The sequence below is a fragment of the Vigna angularis genome, chromosome 4 (assembly GCF_016808095.1).
Source record: "Vigna angularis cultivar LongXiaoDou No.4 chromosome 4, ASM1680809v1, whole genome shotgun sequence".
Taxonomy (NCBI): domain Eukaryota; kingdom Viridiplantae; phylum Streptophyta; class Magnoliopsida; order Fabales; family Fabaceae; genus Vigna; species Vigna angularis.
The window spans coordinates 42,471,298-42,492,815 of NC_068973.1; the positions used below are offsets into that span (position 1 = coordinate 42,471,298).

Consider the following 21,518-nt stretch of genomic DNA (forward strand, 5'->3'; position numbering starts at 1 on the left):
TTTATGCCATTGAAATTGTGAACAGCAGAGAACCCTCGTCCGGCAGCCATCACCCAATCGATCCAGAAAAAATGCTTCATGACAGCACACAAGCTTTCAAGGACCCCCACAAGCCTCCACCTAAACCCCACCCTTGGATAAGTAAATAATAACTCCAAGAAGAAAAAGATGCTTAGATAACAAATTTAAGTCATTGAACACTTTAAAAAAATACAACAATATTTCCAACTAAGAGAGAACAGTTTAGAATGTTATGCTAAGCATGATGGGTGATGGGGGAAAGAAAAATAGAAATAATTATGTGAGAGTTATTTTAAAAAATAATTGTGTAACTATATTAAAATATGAATTATTCATTTATTTTTTATTAAATAAATAAATTAGTTTTCTTTGTTTTTTACATAAAAATGTCCAATTAAAGGATGACAGCACAAAAAGTTAACAAATGATGTATTTCCTTTATGTAATAGTAAAAAAAAATTGAAAGAAAATAAATTTAAATAGTATATAAATTTTAGGTTATTTTATTAAGAAAAAGTTTAAAAAAATATCTATTATAACGTAAATAAACAAATAATTTGTATATAATTACAATTTTATAAAGTAAAATTTGTTTATTTATTTATTTGTAGATATGATATTATAAATAATCTTTAATAATTTTAAACTATTTCATATAATGAGATAATAGACTTTTCACTTCAATATCCAATTCTCAAATATCAATCACTAACTTGCACATGGATGTAAATTTAATTGATTTGAATTTAAGAATAGATTACTTTTTTTCTTGTAAGAAGAAAGAAAGAGAGATCGAAAAACCCTAGTGCAGTGGGGGAGAGTATCGAAGGAGTAAAGGCATGACGATCCATTCGATAGTGATACAGAAGCTGCTGAGCACGAATGCGCAGGTGGGTCGACGAGTTGCTGCTCACCATTTCAAGGGCTACACCTATGGCTTCCGCAACAAAATGGCCATCATCGACTCCGACAAAACCCTCATTTGCATGCGCAGTGCCTTCAACTTCATCGCCTCCCTCGCCCGCCACAACGCCCGCTTCATGTTCATCAATACCAATCCTCTATTCGACGACATCTTCAACCTCATGACCAAGAAGGTTGGCTCCTACTCCTCCTCAACCAGCTCCCTCTGGCGCACCGGCGGCTTCCTCACCAACAGCTACAGCCCCAAGAAGTTCCGCTCCCGCAACAAGAAGCTCGTCTTCGGCCCCACCCAGTCCCCCGATTGCATCGTCATTGTCGACACCGACCGCAAGTCTACCGTTATCAACGAGGCTTTCAAGCTTCAAATTCCCGTTGTTGCATTGGTCGACTCCGCCATGCCCCTCGATGTCTACAACCGCATTGCTTATCCTGTTCCCGCCAACGATTCTGTTCAATTTGTTTATCTGTTCTGTAATTTGATTACCAAAACACTGCTTCATGAGAAGAGCAAGGTTGCTGCTGCTGCGGCCGATTCTCGGTATCATGCGTTACCTAATTCTCTTTCTCATTTCATTTTCCCCGTTGTATTTACTTAATTGATTCTCCAATGAATTAAAGAGAAGAAGCTCTGCGCAAGGGCAAGAGCAAGAGCAAGAGCAAGAGCGATTTGGATAAGGTCGACATAACCGTAGTTCCCTATACTAGTTTAGCTCCCTTACCCGAAGGTAAACTGAATAGTAGTTGCAAATCAAACTTATTTGCTTTCCGTTTTCTCTTCCTATCGCCTTTTACAAAGTTTTACCTAAGCAATTTTCACATCCAAAGCAGATACAGAGGAAACTAAGAAGCTTTTGGACAAGTTTGTTGTTTTGAAGTTCAATGGTGCCCAAGGAAGAAATATGGATCTTGATGGTCCCAAGTAAGCCACTCACCCAACACCTCACTTTAGTCTACATCTAATTTGGTTTTGGTGGAGCCTTCTACATTTAATGTGTGCTTTACATAAAAAGGCTGGTTTCGTTTGAGCAATATGTTTTTATACATAATTTCCTAGCCGAGGGCAGACAATTCTTTGTCAAGTCTGAATTGGATCTTTTGTTTTGAAGGGTTTCGCCCTTCTTTACACCATATTTGTTCTATATGTATTTTCCCTCCTGTTTGTGTTGTTGCTTTCTACCCCCTTTTCTTCTCTTCTACATGTAATCAAAATATTATGAAACAATTTAGTACTTTTAACTATATTATGTGCTTGTTTACGTATGCATGCATAAATAAGTACATGTGTTGCTGTTTTCTACCCGATTTTCATCTCTTCTACATGTAATAAAAATATTATGAAACAATTTAGTACTTTTTACTTTATATTGTGTTAGTTTACGTATGCATGCATAAGTACATGTGTTTCTATTTATGTGCATCAAGTGTTTAAAGTTATTTTCCTTTCTTACATTTGTACTCCCCATTCATGGATTAGGCTAAACCTTATACTTGATGACTTATTTAATTTACACCTATAAAATGTTTCGACTCATGTAGATCTGCAATTAATATTCGTGATGGACAGACGTTCCTGGACATGATCATTAACCAGATTGAGGTGAGACATTTATACATAATGTATGAGTTTATGATAAAATCATATTTTCTTATATTATTCTCTTTTTTATTAATGAATTATTTAGATTTTGCACATACTATACAGCTGTCATTGACTGGTCTGGTTCTTACTATTTTTCTGTTTTGATTTGGTAGATGCTCAACTCCAAGTATGGATGCAGTGTTCCTTTGCTGCTTTTCAACAAAAATGATACTGGGGATAGTTCTCTAAAGGTGAAATGCCGTATCAATTTCCGTATATAATTGTTGACCTCAGCTACTGTTGTAATCTTCAGCTTCATTTTCCATAGGTTTTGGAGAAGTATTCGAAATCAAGTGTTGAAGTGCACACATTGAAGCCGGTTTGTATTTGTTTCAATTCGGATTAAGTGATATTTGTGATTTCTCATGACCAATACATCATAATATATATACATTTTGTAGGGTGAAAGTGGAGAATTGAAATTATCGGGTGAACATTCCAGTAAGGAGGAAATGTATGTCTTCAAATAAATATCTGCCTATTAAATTCAATTCTAAACTTGCTGTGCATGTCTATAGAGTAATACAGCTTGAATGCCCTCCAATTGATGGTATTGTTATTATGTTATGGACATGTTAAAATACTGTTATTAGTGTTACCCCTGATATAGTCTAGATGTTATAGCCATAATTTAGTTGTGTGGAAACAATGCTAAGTAATTGGATTAGCCATTCTCTGTTTACGTGATTGACTTTCGAAATATTGTGCGACAGGCCATACGTAATTGTTTTTTATCTGCACAAATGATCTACAAATACTAATAAGATATGGATTAGTTACAGTTTTGCTTACAGTGTTTTAATTCACATTTCAATTTGGTTTGACATGAAAATAGAGTAAAAAATAAAGGGTTACGTGAGGAACAAAACTATCACTTAGTGGGTTTTAGGGAAAGTAGATATGTGCAGCCTTTCCACTGCAGTCTGAGAGTTTGTTTCTAGGATTTGAACCTGTGACATAGATCACTGTTTGGATCCAGTTGCAAGGGATGGGACTTGAGTTCCAAATTTAAAGTATGGGATTCTAATGTGTGGTTTATAAGGTCTTGGACACTCCAACAACAACGAATAACTTTTGGTGGTGTAGTTCTCCCTCCCTAGATTCTTATCTGTCATAAAGGCATGTCAAATTAGTGTATTTAAAAAAGTGTATCTTCAAATTTCTTTATTATTCCACTTGAGAATTAAACTGTAAAATAATTCTAGAGGGCTTAATTGATCCCTCTCACAATCTTCTATTTATAAAAATAAATTGATACAAAAGTACATGATAAATAAGGTAATTCTAGACACAATATAATCATGATAAATAGGGTAATCCTAGACACAATATAATCATGATAAATAGGGTAACCCTTGACACAATATAATGATGATAAAATAGGATAAATATCCTAACAATTCCGTTTTATATTCATATTCAGCAGTTCAAAACTGTTAATGGTATATGGATGACATGGTAAGTGACATTTCTTACAGGATCTTGGATAAACCCTAATACTAACTTAGAAAGCAAATTTTGAACTGAGTTAAACTTTAAGTGAGGTTTACATTCACTTATATACTATAATATGACCATGTTTTTAGTTGATATGGGATTTCCTACATTCCCAAAACATGGACTTCAAAGATAACATTAAGGATGACAAGTAGCTATTGTTTATTGGATTGCAAATAAGCTAGTGGACTTAATAGAGTACTTCTCATTTACTTTGTAAGCTGATTGGTTTTCTGTCACATTAGAGCTAGTTATTGAAGTTAGTTAATGTTATTTGTGTTCTGCCACATCAACATAGTTTGTTACTGAAGTTAGTTGATGCCTTTTGGATACATCGAACTTTAACAAATATAGAATTATAACATAAAAACAGTAACTTTTGTTGTGAGTGAGTTTGCTAGTGGAGATTAGATTAAAAAAATGCCCAGGAATATAAAGCACAAAATCTATGGTAAGATTAAGAGAGGGTTTTGTTTGATCAATGCCATGAACTTTTATTTGAGAGCTATCTGCGGTGGTGATCCAAACAAGATAGATGAAGAGGACTAAGAAACAAAGGCTTCAAGATTACCAGATTGAGCAGCATTGGCTTGTGTATGTTGTATGGCTTCCCTGTATTGAAGATACTCATTATAAGCATCAATAGGAATTGAGACATCATCAGATGGCCCTAGAGAAACAACCTGAGCAATATTAGTGGTCTTAGCTTGTTGTCATGCCTTTGTATGAGAATCTACCTCAATATGGCCATACCATTGACAATGGTTGTATTGAGGAAGTCGACCATGATTTCCACCCCAGTTTGTAGAGTGGGAGTAAAAGGCAGATGTATTTATTGAAAATTCAGGAGAGTTCCCAAACATGTGAGCAGCTAAGAGACGAAGTAATTGTTCACTAATGGTGTCATTAGATGGAACAATTCTACTACATAATATTTGATTACAAAGGTAAACTCAGGAGGAAGCCCAGCTAATGCAAGAAACATAAAAAACTTTCCAGTGATATTCAACATGTTTGTTTGTGTCATTATAGAAAGACACGAGGGCATGAAAATCAGCAATTGAGCGATAGAGCTTACCAAGATAGGTTTGTATACCATGATTTTCAAGCTTTACAGAAAAAAGACCGAAGACTACATTGTATAGGTGATGAATATCATTGGAATAAAGTCTCTTGGCTTTGTTTCAGACATCATAACAGGCATTAAAAACTTGATATTAGGGTTACAATTTGCCATCAATGGAGAGCTAGAGAATGCTACACAGAGAGGCATCGATTGGTTTGTTTAATCAAGTGGTTTTTACGGCCTTGACCCTGAAAATGCAACTGGACAGCAGTAGCTCAAGAACTGTAATTGCTTGTTCCAGTTAGTTTTTCACATTGAACAATGGTAAAAGTCTCTGCAGAAGCAGTATTTGAATGGGAGTTGTTGAAATCCATGAGAAACAAGCCAAAACATAGCGCTTGGATGTGAGAAAGGAGGTTGGGGTGCATCGTGGGTCATGTTGGAAAAAGGGGAAAACAACTATTTGTTACGGATTCGCGAAATGCACACGCCGGGGAAGTTGTGTGTGGGTGTGTGAGGTGGTGGAACAGAGTGGCAAACTGAGCTTAGTGGTTGCTGGAGTAGGGCAGTTCTGGTAGTTTGATCACTGGAGAAAAAGTGCACTCAATGACAAAAGGAAAGGGCACGTAATGGTCCAAAACAAAACAGAGGGGGATAAAAAACACTAAAACTATTGATACGATATAAAAGAAAAATTTTCTGATGTTGTGTCTAATGCATACGACATTGTATGTATTTTTCTAGTGTATAAAATCAAATACATTAAATTTTTACCTAAAAATTAGGGATCAATGATCCTAATTTACTAAAATCTGTAACACCTAATGATTAACAAATTTGTAGTATTTAATGACCAATTACATTCTAACATATTTCAACCTATCGAATTGTGCAGTCCACTGCCTGCAAATTGGCTTTCATTATAAATACTTCATCATTTTAAACTAATCTACTAATTCTATGTGTTAAGGCATCCATTTGATGATGTGGAGGTGTTCCGTCCACTCATGACTGGTGGAACCCTTGATTCGTTATTGTCACAGGTATGAACTTTTTATACTGTTTAGCACTTCTACCTTAACCTGTCGTCCTGTTACGTTAAAATTTATCTAGAAAGTATGAGACTTAAAGTTGAACTTTACGACTGTGACAATGTAAGACTATAATTGAATATTTCACTTACTTATTCATATTATTTTCCAGGGTAAAGAGTATATCCTAGTGTTGAAGTCAGACAATGTGGCAACAATTGTTGATCCAAGTATCCTTCATATAGTTTTTATCATTAATGACAACATTTTTTGGAGTCATTACTCTTTATTTCCTAACCTAGCTTTGAGACTAAGATGTTTTTATTTTTATCAAACTTAACTGTCTTGTAGATATACTAAATCATTTGATGATAAATGATATTGAATATTGCATGGAGGTGAGCAGAATTATTTGTGTCCATCATATGAACTGCTACCATTTCTCTTCTTAGGGAATATGAGTTATCTGCTTCATTTTCTTTCTTTTTTCCAGGTGACACCAAACCAATCATTTAACTTAGTCTTAACCGCAATGAAATTTAAGGTATATTTTCATTTTCTTTACTTTTACATCCCTTTAGTCACTAATATTTGTGTCAGACTTGGACTTGTGTGATACTTAATCAGTTGTCTTCAATATTTGTGCGAGTTTTATCGTGTGCCATTATATATAAGCATATTAAGATGTACGGTAAAAACATCCATCCTGAAGTGGAGTTTGTTGGAAGTTGGAATTTTCACTATCATTGGAGATAATATAGGGCAAAAAATTCTTATTGTTTGATGTGCATTAGTAGCTCTTATTAAATGCTGATAAGACAATCGGGTAGTTTGGTTGCTATTAACCTATTAAAATGGTGCTATGATTTGTATAATTTAACTTGAACAGCTTTGGCTAAACATTATATGTTTTGTAATCTATGCAGCTTGGGGAGATTGCCCGCAACCAAGATAAAAATGTAAGTTATAATTTTTATTTTATTTTATTTTTGTAACTTTTACATGCATTTATATTTTTTTTATCATTTTAAGTAATAGCTTTAGAGGATTTATTTTGAATTTCAGACAAGACTTATGAGAATATTACAGCAATCTGTTTCTTTTCTGATTTAAGTTATTTTTCTTTATTTATGTGTGGAAGTTGAAGAACAATTTCAAACTCATCGATACAACAAACATGTGAGTGAAATGCTGGTTTTTCTTCTACAATGTATTAAAATTTACCAAAAGTGCTAAATTCCATGTGTTGTCCTTTCCACAGGTGGGTGAGTTTAAGAGCCATCAAGAGATTTGTTGATGCTGATGAACTAAAGCAGGAGAAGTCCTCAGTTTTTAAGGTATGATTTTCCAGCTCTCATTAGGTCATTATTCTATTAATGTGATAATTAATGTGATAGGTCCAGGCAGAAAGATACACTTTATCCCCACACGGTCTATTTCCTTACCAATGAAGTAGGAAATTAGACAAGAATTCTATTACAACTAAGGTATTTCGAGAGACCTCACTCTCCACAACCTTTCCTCCAAACTAGATACAAAAGACACAACCTCCTCCCACCCACCTAAACAGACTGTTTTTATAAAGTCTGTAACAGCTATGACATAACTGCCCTAACTGTCATGTTTTTTTCCTTCTATTATAGACAATGCCAAACCTATCAATACCCCCTCCATGAAGTTTGATCTTGTCCTCAAGGTGAAAATCTGGAAATTCCTTGCTGATTGAAGAGGCCCTTCCCAACTATTGTCCGAATTTGGAAGGTGCTTCCATTTGATTAGAACTTCCAATTCTCCTTGGTTATTTGTCCTGGTGTCTAATAATGAACATCTAAAATTAATCCTTCACTGAGTGTGGAAGGTAAAGGCAGGATAACAGTAGCTGGCTGGACTGCTCTTTTGAGGAGAGACACACGAAACACTGGGTGGAGTCTGCTGTGAGTGGGCAGATCCAACTCTTAACTTATTATGAAGACAGTTAAGAGTCAGTTTTTCAGATTTGTTAGTCTAGTTAGTGTTCTTTAAAGATAGCTGATGTAAATGGCTGAATCCTTTCTCGTTGCAAGTGGCTTTTCTGGATGTAATTTTTCTCAGCTTACACCTATCTTGTCTTTCTCTGTTTTTTTATAATTCCAATTGACTTAAATTATCTCACTTCAGCTTTTGAACCCTGCTCCACATTATCAATCTTGGATGCATGTTCATATTATGTCTTCTAAATGTTCAGCCATGCAAGTTCATTTGCTTGTTAATAGGATTTTCATGTGATATTGTGACTACATGTATTAAAGGTCATTTGTATTGCTAAAACATTAAGCACTACTAGTGTTATAAATACTTTAATTAGATTAAATTAAATATTAAGTTGTGTGACCCTGGCCTGTCTTCTTAAAATGAGAGAGGGAAAGCGAGAATAAACTAATGACTGTTATAAACAGACAATCAGTTCTGCTAACTATGAAGTTACTGATTGCTGTTTTTAATGTATTTTCTTCATCAGTTCTTTGGCAATGTAATTGGTGTATCCGTGCCCGAATCTCGGTTTTTTCCATTGGATGTAACATCAGATCTATTACTTCTCCAGGTGACACTGACTTCATTGTATATACGCAAATAATGTTACTGAAAACATACTGTGTTTTGATGCATGACTGACTCCCTTTCACCAATTATGTATTCTTGCAGTCGGATCTATACACTTGTAGAGAAGGTGTTTTAACTCGCAATCCAGCTAGAACTAATCATTTAAATCCTGTCATAGACTTGGGACCTGAATTTGAAAAGGTGAAATCTAGTTTTTTCTTGTCTTATCTTTGCACAGTCATTACCTTATATATGTGTTTTATTCTCAGATTAATGACTTCCAAAGTCGTTTCAAATCCATTCCAAGCATCATTGAGCTGGATAGTTTGAGGGTGAGAGGTGATGTGTGGTTTGGATCTAATATTACTTTGAAGGTACAATTAACGTTCCTTTCCCTGTTCATCTGTGGTTATAGGAGCCTTTATATTCCAATTGATTTTAATCTTACCCAATTTATAGCAAATTTTCAAAACTACTGAAGATTTACGTGAAGCTCTAAAATCACTTGAACATGGATTACTGGATATGTCTAAAGACTCCAAAACTGCAGCCCAGTAAAGCCCCGAGTTCGTCCTACTCACCGAGTAAAACGGGGTTGAGAGACCTGGACTGAAATAAGACATGCACTTGCAGAACCCAGATATAGTGGTGTAAAGATTTGAATAATTAAGCTCTTCTCATAAGAGTTGAGGCAGCCACATAGCCTCTCCAAAGCGTATCCAACTTTTTTTGGAAAATGTTGTGCAAGGGGGGCTGGAAGAGTGGGGATCCGATAATAAAAAATTATAATTTAGTATTTTTCAGAATAGAGTAGAAGCTATATTATAATGTGCAAGTAAACTAGAAAAATCTTAAGATAATTCTGGTCTCATGGTCAAGAACCATCTTTCTGTTGAAAGATTGAGCTATGAAATATATGCTAATATTTGTTTTACGTCTGCAACACATCCTCTCATGCCAGAATCCAATGGACTTGAAGAGACAGAGCCCTGGACAATAACTCACTCTTTCTGAAAATCAACTATATTTTAGAAAATGAAGGCTCGTGAACGTTACACTGTAGAGGCTTTGATGCAACTTTAATGCCTATAAACTTTTGGGTGAAGGCCACAATTGGTTTTATATTTCTGACACTCAAATTATCCCAAATCAACTATGGAAAATTTCTGGGTAATTCGTAAAAGAGATAAATCAGTTTTTATTTTTAATTTGGAACTGATAAATCTCGGATATCAGTTGACAGCGGACAGTACCTTCCAAAAAAATTGTAGTGCTCTTCTTTTCCGTTTTACAAATTTTCTTGTTAGACTCTAAGGTTTCTGCTTATTATAAACTTGGGTAAATTTTTTGCTTTTGATATTGAATGGAAGATTGGAATTAGGTGAACTGAGAGTATAATACAAATGTCATTATAACTTATTGTAAGCATTCAAAATCAGTGAACTTTGATTCATATAATTTGTTGTCTGAGCTGCTATATATGAGAAACTTATTTGTTATGATTTTCTTGCATTTATCTGATTATTAGCACTGATTTTCAGGGGCAAGTGACTATTTCTGCAAAACCTGACTTGAAATTGGAAATTCCAGATGGGGTGACGATTGAAAATAAGGTATGATACTAACTTCGGTATGAGCTTTTTGGGAGTCTCTTATTACAAAATTTCACCATATCATGGGTTTTATTTTCCCTGTTCTGTTGGTGTTTGAGGGTTTGTAGGTGGGATGTTTGTTGGAAGAGTTTGCTTTGTTAGAACTGGTATAATGGGGATTCTTGTCGTTGTTTTTTAACCTTTTGTCATCATTGGTTGGATAAGCCTGACTGACTGCAAGCCTAAGCAGTATTGAGGCAGGTCATATTTAACGGAGACTGAGGCCTTTTGGCATCATGACACAGCAAGATGATTATGCATGATTCTCCAGATTTCAATCCATAATTATTAGTATAATTGGATATTATGATGTTGTCCTGACAAGCACATTTGGCTGCTTTACAGGAGATCAACGACCCTGCAGATATCTAAGGATGAATCAACGGTTTGTGGAAGTTGTAGGGATTTGGTTCTGGTGAATACATCATGACTGCTGAACTTTAATTTGCAGTGCTGAACAATTTAATTTGTCATATTAGCAGCCACCAACCAGCCATCTTTTAGGTTTTCTATTTGCAGAGGACTAAAAGGTTGCAGAACATAGTTCCTTACACTTTTTTTTTTTTCAAGTGGCACGATAGTGGTGAGATAATTTACTCATCTATCTATTCATTCTAAAACTTTTAGGGCAAGGCTTGGCACAGTCCCAGCTGAGGGCAGAACACGAAATAGGAATGGTTTCAGTTTTGCTGGTCTTCTGCCTTTATACTATTAGAATCACACCAATTGTTTATTGTACCAATGAGTTGGAGCGTACAGACAGAGGAGACATTTTTGTCCTACTCCAAAAATTCTTGACTTGCTTTAATAAACAGGTTTATTTTTTTCTAACTTAAAAATCATTATTGTTATTGTCTTACATAGTAGCATATACAAGGGACAAACAAAATTGCAATATTTTATGTAGAAGTCATAATAAGAGTTGATAAGAAAAATGGGAGAACTTTACTCTTACCAAACTGATTTAAATAACATAATGATGGATAACAAGTTTACTCATACCAAACTGATCTTTTAGGCCCCGGTCGATTTCAATGGAATTGACTTGAGTTTATCTAAGTTGTCTTTTCTGAAATTATTTATTTATGAAATTGTAACATATAAAATGCAATATATTATCTCTAGTTTTTTTTTTGTGGAGGACAAATATTAAATTCGACGCAATTATACAAATGAAGGTCTAAAGTGAAGAACATTTTTATAATTACCCGAAATAAAAGAATTTTGTGCAAAGTCAGTTAATTTAGCATTTATAATTTATTTATTACTCTTAGAGAATGAATTTATACAACATACTTAGAAAAATGTTAAATGAATTAACCAATAAATGAAAAAAAGGCGTATTGAATTCAATCCATCTTGAGTATTTATTTATTTGACAAATAAAATATTGTTATTTCGGAACAAAATTTAAATCTGTACACAATTTTAATTACTAATGACTACAATATTGCATTTTGCATTTCGGACATGTTTTTGGATAAATATTTAACATGGGCCGGGCTTGACTACTAAAAGGAACTGGTCTTTCCATTCCTCAGCGGAGAGAGAGAGAGAGAAAGGATAAGAGTTTAAGATTAATTCCAGTGTGCTTCTCTCTAACTGTTACGAGTCTGTGACGCTCGCTGGGATAAGGAAGCAGAGCAAGCATGTCAATGTTGTCCATTCCGTCGCCAATATATGGTTCTTCTCATTCCTCCCTTTCAATTTCTCGGCTGCCGTATTCTTTGACGGCTCAGCCTCTGCAAGTGAGTAGAAGAGCAAAAGTGAGAGGTGTGGTTGTGATGAGTATGGAAGCAGGTATTGGAGTCATGGCCACCAAATTGGGTATGATGAGCTTCTTCCAACCCGACGGCGAGGTTGTTCCTGTCACTGTCGTTGGCTTCAAAGAAGGGAACATCGTTACACAGATCAAAACTGAGGCCACCGATGGCTACGACTCCGTCCAGGTTGGTTACCGAAGGGTCCGAGACCGCAAATTGACCAAACCCGAAATGGGTCATCTCGAGAAGGTTGGTGCCATTCCCATGCGTCATCTTCAGGAGTTCCGTCTTCAAACCGTTGATCAATTCGAGCTTAACCAACGCCTCGTTTTCGATGAGCTCTTCAAGGAGGGTGATCTTGTTGATGTCTCTGGCACCACCATTGGCAAGGGTTTCCAAGGTCATCTCTCTTCAACTTCTTTCATCCCTGCCTTTTTCAAATATTTAGGGCCTTCGAATGAAATTTCCGGTTCAAATTCTTGCCAATTTATTTCGTGTGCAAAATTTTCAGTAACGATTGCTCCAAATTGATTTTGCTGAATGATAGATACTAGACGTTTCATACCGGAAAAATCATGCAATTAAATGATCTCTGTTGTTAGGGGTTAAGAAGCTTCTTTTTTTTACCACTTTTCTGTATTGAGCTTGAATTCCCTCTTGCTCATATGAACATTAAAACATTTGACAGGTGGAATCAAGCGTCATAACTTTAGAAGGGGTCCAATGACCCATGGTTCGAAGAGTCATAGACAACTGGGATCAATTGGTGCTGGAACCACACCCGGTCGTGTGTACAAGGGAAAGAAGATGCCCGGAAGGATGGGAGGGACCAAGAGGAAGATAAGAAAGCTTAAGATTGTCAAAATCGATAAAGATCTTAACGTGGTAATGATCAAAGGTGCTCTCCCTGGTAAGCCTGGAAATCTTCTCCGGATAACTCCAGCCAAGATTGTGGGCAAGAACATTCCAAAGAATTAGCACATCTTTCCTTTTTGTTCTCACTTCATGCTGCATTTCATTAACTTGTCTGTAATTGTTGCATTCCTCTGTTGGCCCTTAGGTGCTACTTTATGTATACCTACTACTATTGCGTTTTCCAATCCATTCAATCATACTCCACTTTACCAGTTTGGGTTCCGTATCTTAATTGCTCAACATAAGATATTGTGAATACCGTTTCTTGTTTCCAGATGAAAACAGCATCGTGTTTGACAACCTCCCCACAAAAGTGACATTCATTTGCTGAACTTCACTAGATTTTTTGTAATACTGTATGTAATTGATGCCATATGTAACGTCACACACGCACACCGCTGTTATATTCTTATCGATTATCAAACAGGATATGGAAAGAGGAGATTCGGGGTGATTAGAAGAAGGGAAATCAAAAGCTCACGGAAATATAAAAAATAGAGAAAATTCAGAACTTTATTGGTTTAGCCTGTCTTTGTTTTGTTGACTAGTTTGTCTTCACTCTATTTTATTGATTTACTTTACCAACATGTTTAAGATTGAGTGGAAGGAACTTGAATTCTTAAGCATGTCTTTTTGGGTAATATTTTAAGAAAGTATTGATAGGAAAGACTCACTCAATACTTGCTTATATGTTAAGGGATTGGCCTTTCACCTATAAAATAAATTCTCTTTTAGGAAATTTTTCCCTATGCAAGTTATAGGAATTTTCCAAAGAGATTGGATCTTTAAAATTCAGAATATGATCTTTTATTATTTATTATTTTTGAGTTTGCAATCAAATCAAATATTAAATATATCCATTCATTTAGCTTATGTTTATATTGAGGAGTGAAAAAGAAAAGAAAAAAATGACTTAAAAGGTATGGTTGTGTGGATTAATAGAAATACTAAAAACTGAAAAGGAATGACAAGAATAATTGTGAGTAACTTAATTAATATAATAAATTTTAAAAAATTATAAAATGATTAAATTGTCTGTAATATTAGAAAAAATTGATTATGTTATTATACTGTAATATATTTTGCAGGGGAAGTTGAGGAAAAGAATAAACGCAATAGTGAAGACGAAGAATATTAATGTCCACACAACACAAATGCGAAAACAGAGATAAAGTGGTTTGTGTTTAAGGGGAGCTATGCGATTTATACAAATTTAAAACAAATGAAAAAGGACATTCAATAAAACTGTTGACATTTTTCTGATTTCAAATTAAAATATTAGAATAATATATATATATATATATATATAATGATAAATAAAAATCCTTAACATGTAAATGAAATTGAATTTTTTTTTCAACTATTAATTTTGTATAAACTTTAGGTTATAAGATTTATACGGAGTAGCATAAACGTATAGTTTGATAGTGGATGTTTTGGAGTTTGACAAATAAAATGATAGGAGAATAAATAAATAAGTAAAAACCCTAGTTCTGATTTGTTGTGCAGAATGGAAGGGGAAAGAGAAAGGGAAAGGAAAAGAGGAGGACGTGTATGCTGCGTTTGCAACAAGGAAAGAGCTTCCGTGAAGAGGCCCAAAACCCTACAGCACATGTGCAGGGAATGCTTCTTCGATGCTTTCGAATCTGAGATCCATCAGGTTATCATTCAAAACTCCCTCTTCACCGCCGGTGACCGCGTTGCCATCGGTGCTTCTGGCGGCAAGGATTCCACCGTCCTTGCCTACGTCCTCTCTAAACTCAACCGCCTCCACAATTACGGCCTCCATCTCTTCCTCTTGTCCGTCGACGAGGGAATCACCGGCTACCGCGACGACTCTCTCCAGACCGTTCATCGGAACCACCTTCAGTACCAACTCCCTCTCCAAGTGGTTTCCTACAAGGACTTGTACGGATGGACCATGGACCAAATCGTTGACGTCATTGGCTTCAAAAACAACTGCACTTTCTGTGGCGTCTTCCGTCGCCAGGCCCTTGATCGAGGTGCTGCTCTCTTGAAGGTCGACAAACTCGTTACTGGTCACAACGCCGATGACATTGCCGAGACCGTTCTCCTCAACCTTTTGAGAGGAGATGTTGCCAGGTTCCTTCTCTCTTCCATTCTTCCCTTCTCTTACTCCGCTTCTTTTTCATTCCTTTATTTCCTTTTCCGTAGATTGAGTAGGTGCACCTCTATTACCACCGGTGAAGATGGTCCAATTCCCAGGTGCAAGCCTTTCAAGTATACGTACGAGAAGGAGATCGTCATATATCCTTCCACTACCTTCCCCAATTCAATATAATTTCGATTCATTTTCTGTTTTTGCTTCCTTGACTAAATTCCTTACGTATGCATATTTCAAGAAGCTCGACTACTTTTCCACCGAATGTAATCTCCTATTCTTATCTATTTAATCTTTGTTTTCCCATCAAACGGATTGGTAAAACATTATGATTACAATTGCAGGCATCTATTCCCCAAATGCATATCGAGGTTTTGCTCGCGAGTTCATCAAAGATTTGGAAAGAATCAGGTAAGTTGTTGCTTTACTTATGCCACCTCCTATTCTTGCACTTACGGACGAGTTGGTGATTGGTTTATGTGTAACGTGAAATGCAGACCTAGAGCCATTCTTGACATCATCAAATCGGGGGAGAATTTCAGGATTTCTACTACTACCAAAATGCCCGAACAGGGAACATGCCAACGGTGTGGTTATATTTCTAGTCAGGTATTTTTCTGCGTGAATGTGAAACTTGGCCTAAACTGGTGAATATAATGCCTCATTTCAATATACAAATATGGTTTGTCTGAGTATGATTTTGTTGAAGTAGCCTTAAGGGCCAGTATTCATATCTGCTTTATATGCAGAAATGGTGTAAAGCTTGTGTTCTGCTTGACGGACTGAATAGAGGATTGCCAAAACTGGGGATTGGACGAAGTCGTGGTGGTTCTGAGAACGGAAATGAAAGTAAAGTAGAGAAGAGCATCCAGGGAAAACAGTGTGGAACTCTAGACTTTTGATTTGAATCTACGGCGTCTGTGTACTTGTGCTTAATCAAACGCAGGTTTAGTAACCATCTATCTACAAGAGAAATTCAATGGCAGTGGAATTATGTATATCTACTTGGTGATCTCCAAACTACATGACAAGCAATAGGTGAAAGAGGAAGTCACGCTTCCTGGATTAGATCCCTTGACAACATAAACTGACTCAACAATACCTATAAAAAGAATGAGGTCTGAAACTTACGGCTTCATTTGATAAACTCAAAGGAAGGTTTATAGTTGCATTTTTTTTAATACACAAATTCCGTCCGTGAATATGAATACGAATGGTATGGTCGAGAGAAGGTGAGTCAAGAGGCCACATGGAGTCCGTTCCATACAAATATTTAATGACCATTGATATACCGAATGATTGTGATTTATTATTTGTAAGCTTTATGATTATTTCATATTAACATTATTTTACGCATTAACCCTTGAAGAGTGCCATCACCTCGATGTGGGGTTTCAGATTCAACTTTTAACAGGCATTTTTACTTTTTGTACCTTTATAATACCCCTTGCACCTTCGAAATTTTCGAAATACCAAGTTTGGCCGTTCCTCTCTAATTCGAAATGCCATTGAAAACGCCTTCATTCATGGGGGTTGCTTCGTGAAACTTGTGTAAGTTGATTGGTGATTAGTTTGTTTTAGTGGCTAACTAGGTCTACAAACCGTTCTAATACCTTTAAAATTTCCGAAAACGTACACTTTGGAAACGGTGGCACTTGGGGTATACAAATCTTTTTTCAAAGAAACCAATTCCAAAATACATACATACAGTTTATTTCTTTTATAGAAAAAATGTGATTTTTTCTTAATAGAAAATGTCAAATCTCTTAATAAAAACATTAAATATGTGATTTTTTAAAAAAATTGAACAATTTTATTTTTTCAAATTGAAATAAATTTAACTTTTATATAAATATTATAATCATATTTTTATTAAAATTGATATTCTTATTAAATAGTTTTAACAAAATTAAATTTATATTTTATATTTAACTCTTAAAATTATTTTAATATTTTTTTAATATATTTTTCAAGTAGTTATCTATAAATTTATATTTCAAATATTTGTATAACATTATATATAATAAATTCTAAACAAATGTTAGAGTTAATTTAAAAATAATCATTTTATAACAATTTAAAATAAATATATTTAAAATTTTAAAACAATTTAATTTAAATAAAATTTAATGTAAAATATAAATTTAAATAAATTTAATATTGTTAAAAATATTTAATAAAAATATCAATTTTAATATACATATCATTATAATATATATATATATATATAAATTAATTAATGTGATCTCGATTTAAAAAGGAAAAAATTATTCACAATTTAAAAAAAAAAAATTGAAATTGAATTAAACCAAAATAATAAATACGCTGGCCAAATTGAAATTCAAACAATGTAACACAATGTTAACTTAATTCATGAAAAAAAATCTTTTAAAAAATTTAAAAATAAAACAACGAATTTATATGTAAGACGTATTTAACGTTATTAATATAGTATTAACCGAAATAACCTAATTTTTATATATCTTAAATTCAATTGAAATTAATTGCCACCATAACTATTTTGGTGTCTCACTCTTCACGGTAAGAGGATAGAATGGAGTGTAGAATATTTAGACTAAAGAGGTTTTTTGAAAATATTGAAATACAATTTCCTAGGCGTGAGCATGTCTAATACTTAGTTGTCATAGTACGAAGACAAGCAGGCAGGCATTGAAAACAACATCACTAACCAAAAAGTATTACCTTTACGATCGGCTGCATCTACAAAACTACACTGTTATCATTAGCGACACAAAAGGGAAGTTCTATATAAATAAGGAAGTCCCTTCATTACCCTGTTCAGTCACAATGTAGGACAATACCGGAGATGCAACTCATAGAAATTGATCAGCTGAAAAATTAAGAAAATCATTAGCTTTAGGTCAAAATGAGGCCAAAACAACATTTTCAAGAGATGTCGAAGCCATGAAAAATTGACAACGAAATAAACAACTAAATCTAACTTGGATATGAGATTGCAGATTACCAGAAGTGGATTATATGCCTTGAGATATCTGTTATTCACCATCACTTCTGTTCCATCAGACCTGTAAAGTTAATCAGGTAAGCTGTTATGTGAACAAGCATGCAGTATTATTATGGAAAATAGTTCAGGTTGCTTCAATTTCCATAAAGAGTTGGATAAATACAAATTTAGTGAAGGAAATGAAAACCAAGATTCCCATAAAATCCGGGAATGTTATGCCAAAATCATTTTTCACTTGCTACTTTTGTGGACGCCTGGCATTTCATTTAAAACCATGGCTTTGGCTTGGTTTCTTTAACTCGAGAATTAGTACCAACATCTTATTACAAGTTTGCAATGCTCAAAGACTCCAAAGTTCATCATCCCATGGATCTGGTATGAGATGGGATAATCTTATGGCATCCCCGTGATGTTTTTCTGAATTTCTTCAGTGGAATCTCTCACAGATGTACAAGGAGTATAAACAGCTTCAATGTTTCTATCTTCCAAATTTTGTGTTCTATGTTTTAATTTTTTTCATCAATTCCTTTAGATCTGTGTTTAGCATCCCTTCTATTTTTTCAGATATTCTATTTTCTAATAACCATATGCCTGAATGCCTTATTTTACAATTGCCTGTGTCGAGTGGATGGTTTTCATCAATTGATAATTAATATTTGTGTCTTTTGTTATCAATGTCCTCATTGGTTGTACAAATTGTAAATATTCTGATGTGTTGAGAACAAGGTCAATTTAAATATATCTTCCTTTTTTAACTCTCTCAAACGCATTTTAAAAATAAAACGTAACTCTGAATTCTAGACTCCAAAGCGATCCATACCTTGATGTGGTGATTATCTCAACCTCTATTAACTAAAGGATATATTTTAGTTAAAAGTGTGTTCATTTCGATACTGAATGCTGTTATACGAAGCATTAAATTCTAAATAAACTTCCTGTTAAGGTGTCATCTGATGAAAAATAACTCAACTAATGACCAAATCATTCTAGGACTAAACAAATGACCTGGCAAAATCACGTGCCACACGGTTTAAGTTTTGATAACTATGATCACAAGTGATCGAACCCTTCAGCAATGTAGAATAAATTTTCAGACTGAACTTCGTTACTTCAATAATTATACTCATTCCACTCACTTGTCAGTTGTTTGAGGCTTTTTGTTTTTTATTTTGTGAATCATTTGCTCATTATTGAGAGCAAATTCATATCCAATTTAAGATACTCGTATCCCCATTTGAAAACCCTAAACCATGAAATCCAAAACCTTTAAATTTAGATATATGTATAAATATCAATTTAGTTATTAAGCTTACTTGTAACAAAAATAAATACAACTATATATTTTGAGTGAAAAGTGTAAGTGTGCATGCGAAACAATAAAATTTGGAGTTGTTGGTTAAGTGACAAACCTCATGGCCATAAATGTCACTAAAACATCCTGCATGTTGTCGGATAAAGAAGATGAATAACCTATTGGCTTCAAAATCTTGACAATATTGCAGGCAGTTTTAGCATCATCCATCTTCAAAGAACTATTATTCCCCACACAACCAGTGGTTCTCATGCAGTCTGGTTCAACTGCACCAACAGGCCTGCTGATTGCATTCTGATCATCAACAGGCTTCCCAGCATCCGTCTCTCTCTTGAACCTCTTGACAGGACCACATTTTCTCCTTTTTGCTCCTATGCAGCGCCCAGTTTGAGTTGGTTCCACGCAATCCAGGTGACTACAAATGGCAGTTGAAACCTTAAGTTGCTGGAAATGCATTCCAAGGTTATCTAGCTCAAGGCCAGTGTTTGTTGTTGCCTTAAGTTCACAGAGCTTTGGATCGTAATCATTTTGGTGATGATCTGCAAAGGTATTTTCATTGGTTTGTTGCGGTTGAGGAAGGGGTTGGTGAGGGAAGGTGGGAGTTTGAGAATGGGGGTTGTGAGTAGGAAAATGTCTAAGGCTGTAAGAAGTGGTAGAACGTTGAGTGTGCTTCCTGATCTTGGTGTGATGAACGACATGCTTGCGCTTGGGCTTGCGAAAACTTGAAAAGAAATAAGAAATGTAAGAAACAAAAAGTAATGACACATGGATACAGGGAAGAAGAGGAAACGATGAGAAGGTAGGGTAGGCATCTACCTGTCCTCCTCAAAAGCACGAAGGAGATCAGGAACGGACTGCAGATTTTCAAGAGGCTCCCAGGTATTGGCTGTCTCAGGCCATCCACGCCTGTTAATCACAGTTTCACAACCTCATTCACACCTAATACGTCACCATTATTATGTTAACATGTAAAGCAAAAAACTCACCATTTGATTAGGTATTGCAGCTGACCCTGTAATAATCAGTGAATCGCATCACGATTTGCAACATTCATAGTCACAACTCAGAAGAAGAATAGAATAGAAGCACATTAAGTGAAAAAGGAAAGTAATAACTATTAGTCGGTTGGTTTTGTTACCTTGCGTACCCTTCTACGTCGTATGGTTTCGATTTCATAGAAGCCATCTTCGAAGTTGAGGTTGGGGTTGAGAGGCACGAGGGTTTGTTCTCCATTCCCATTGTCTTTGTGAAAGAGAAACTGAGCAGAGGATGAAGGTGATGAAGGTGACGAAGATGGATCATTGCTTGAGGCCTCCCGAACTGAAATAGAAGTGGAATTGGTGTGCTTCTTCATCTTCTTCTTCATTGCATCTTCGATCTTTACTTTACTTTGCCACACACCAAATGCTGCTACTTCGTGTAATAGGACCCAGCACCACCCTTTTCTATCGATTTACTTTCCAATAATAATAACATCACACTCAACTTATTTATTGCACAATTTATAACTATTTAATATATGTTATTTTAATTATTTTACATTACATTCTCTTGTCTATTTCCTATTTACTTGATTTATTTGCCTCTTTATTCTTCATCTGTTTTCTCTTTTTCTTCTACAGCTTAGAATGGTATTAAAACCTTTAATCATTTTAAAGTATTTAATGTACACATCCGAAATGAACCCTAAAAAACCAGTATAGTGTTAAATCTTTTAAGTTCCTTTCCTATGCATGGCTGTTACTGTTAGCTGTTAGTAATTAACTGTCAAAATACATTTATTTTTCTATTCTCCTTTCCATGTGGAACTGCTGTATTCACTTTACAATACACTCGAGCCTCATCTCTGTTCCAAATATTTGCAACCGTTGAATGTGGCGTTCAGGGGAAAAATTGATTCGAACCAACAATACGAAGTTTTAAAAACTTATTCAACACGAATAACATAATATGGCTTGTGTCCGATAAAATAGAAATGTGTTTCCCACTGATTCTTGGACTGTTTCATAA

General features: G+C 34.9%; 4 protein-coding genes across 6 annotated transcripts; 3 read left to right on the top strand and 1 right to left on the bottom strand.

The window, feature by feature from the left end:
* Nucleotides 1-33: 33 nt before the first annotated feature.
* Nucleotides 34-11,241, top strand: LOC108331699 (UTP--glucose-1-phosphate uridylyltransferase). 3 transcript variants are annotated; one of them, XR_001832423.2, is made up of 20 exons: nt 34-1,483; nt 1,564-1,670; nt 1,774-1,864; nt 2,482-2,542; nt 2,698-2,775; nt 2,853-2,903; nt 2,986-3,038; nt 6,118-6,190; nt 6,351-6,408; nt 6,530-6,576; nt 6,672-6,722; nt 7,105-7,137; nt 7,320-7,357; nt 7,440-7,515; nt 8,676-8,759; nt 8,861-8,959; nt 9,028-9,132; nt 10,300-10,371; nt 10,756-10,940; nt 11,038-11,241. XR_001832423.2 is itself a non-coding variant. In XM_017566576.2 (19 exons), exons 1-19 carry the CDS (start codon nt 861-863, stop codon nt 10,780-10,782), a joined length of 1,827 nt encoding a protein of 608 aa, XP_017422065.1. In that variant the 5' UTR covers nt 34-860; the 3' UTR covers nt 10,783-11,241. The 3 variants fall into 3 exon arrangements, 2 of the variants coding, with proteins under 2 accessions (XP_017422065.1, XP_052732853.1); XM_017566576.2 differs by having other exon boundaries at nt 10,756-11,241; XM_052876893.1 differs by lacking the exons at nt 8,676-8,759; nt 8,861-8,959; nt 9,028-9,132; ... (1 more) ...; nt 10,756-10,940; nt 11,038-11,241 and adding an exon at nt 7,822-8,630.
* A 710-nt stretch (nt 11,242-11,951) lies between these two features.
* On the top strand, nt 11,952-13,314 carry LOC108330605 (50S ribosomal protein L3, chloroplastic). The gene is made up of 2 exons (XM_017565099.2): nt 11,952-12,573; nt 12,862-13,314. The coding sequence occupies exons 1-2, from the start codon at nt 12,060-12,062 to the stop codon at nt 13,149-13,151; spliced, it is 804 nt and encodes a 267-aa protein (XP_017420588.1). The 5' UTR covers nt 11,952-12,059; the 3' UTR covers nt 13,152-13,314.
* Nucleotides 13,315-14,508: 1,194 nt separating this feature from the next.
* LOC108330576 (cytoplasmic tRNA 2-thiolation protein 1) lies at nt 14,509-16,570 on the top strand. Its single transcript, XM_017565065.2, has 6 exons — nt 14,509-15,191; nt 15,264-15,356; nt 15,436-15,476; nt 15,555-15,621; nt 15,708-15,819; nt 15,960-16,570. The coding sequence occupies exons 1-6, from the start codon at nt 14,599-14,601 to the stop codon at nt 16,110-16,112; spliced, it is 1,059 nt and encodes a 352-aa protein (XP_017420554.1). The 5' UTR covers nt 14,509-14,598; the 3' UTR covers nt 16,113-16,570.
* A 1,209-nt stretch (nt 16,571-17,779) lies between these two features.
* Nucleotides 17,780-20,986, bottom strand: LOC108330721 (chromo domain-containing protein LHP1). Its single transcript, XM_017565234.2, has 6 exons — nt 20,647-20,986; nt 20,495-20,520; nt 20,325-20,414; nt 19,606-20,229; nt 18,197-18,257; nt 17,780-18,061 (listed from the first exon to the last, which is right to left on the bottom strand). The coding sequence occupies exons 1-6, from the start codon at nt 20,872-20,874 to the stop codon at nt 18,014-18,016; spliced, it is 1,077 nt and encodes a 358-aa protein (XP_017420723.1). The 5' UTR covers nt 20,875-20,986; the 3' UTR covers nt 17,780-18,013.
* Nucleotides 20,987-21,518: the final 532 nt, after the last annotated feature.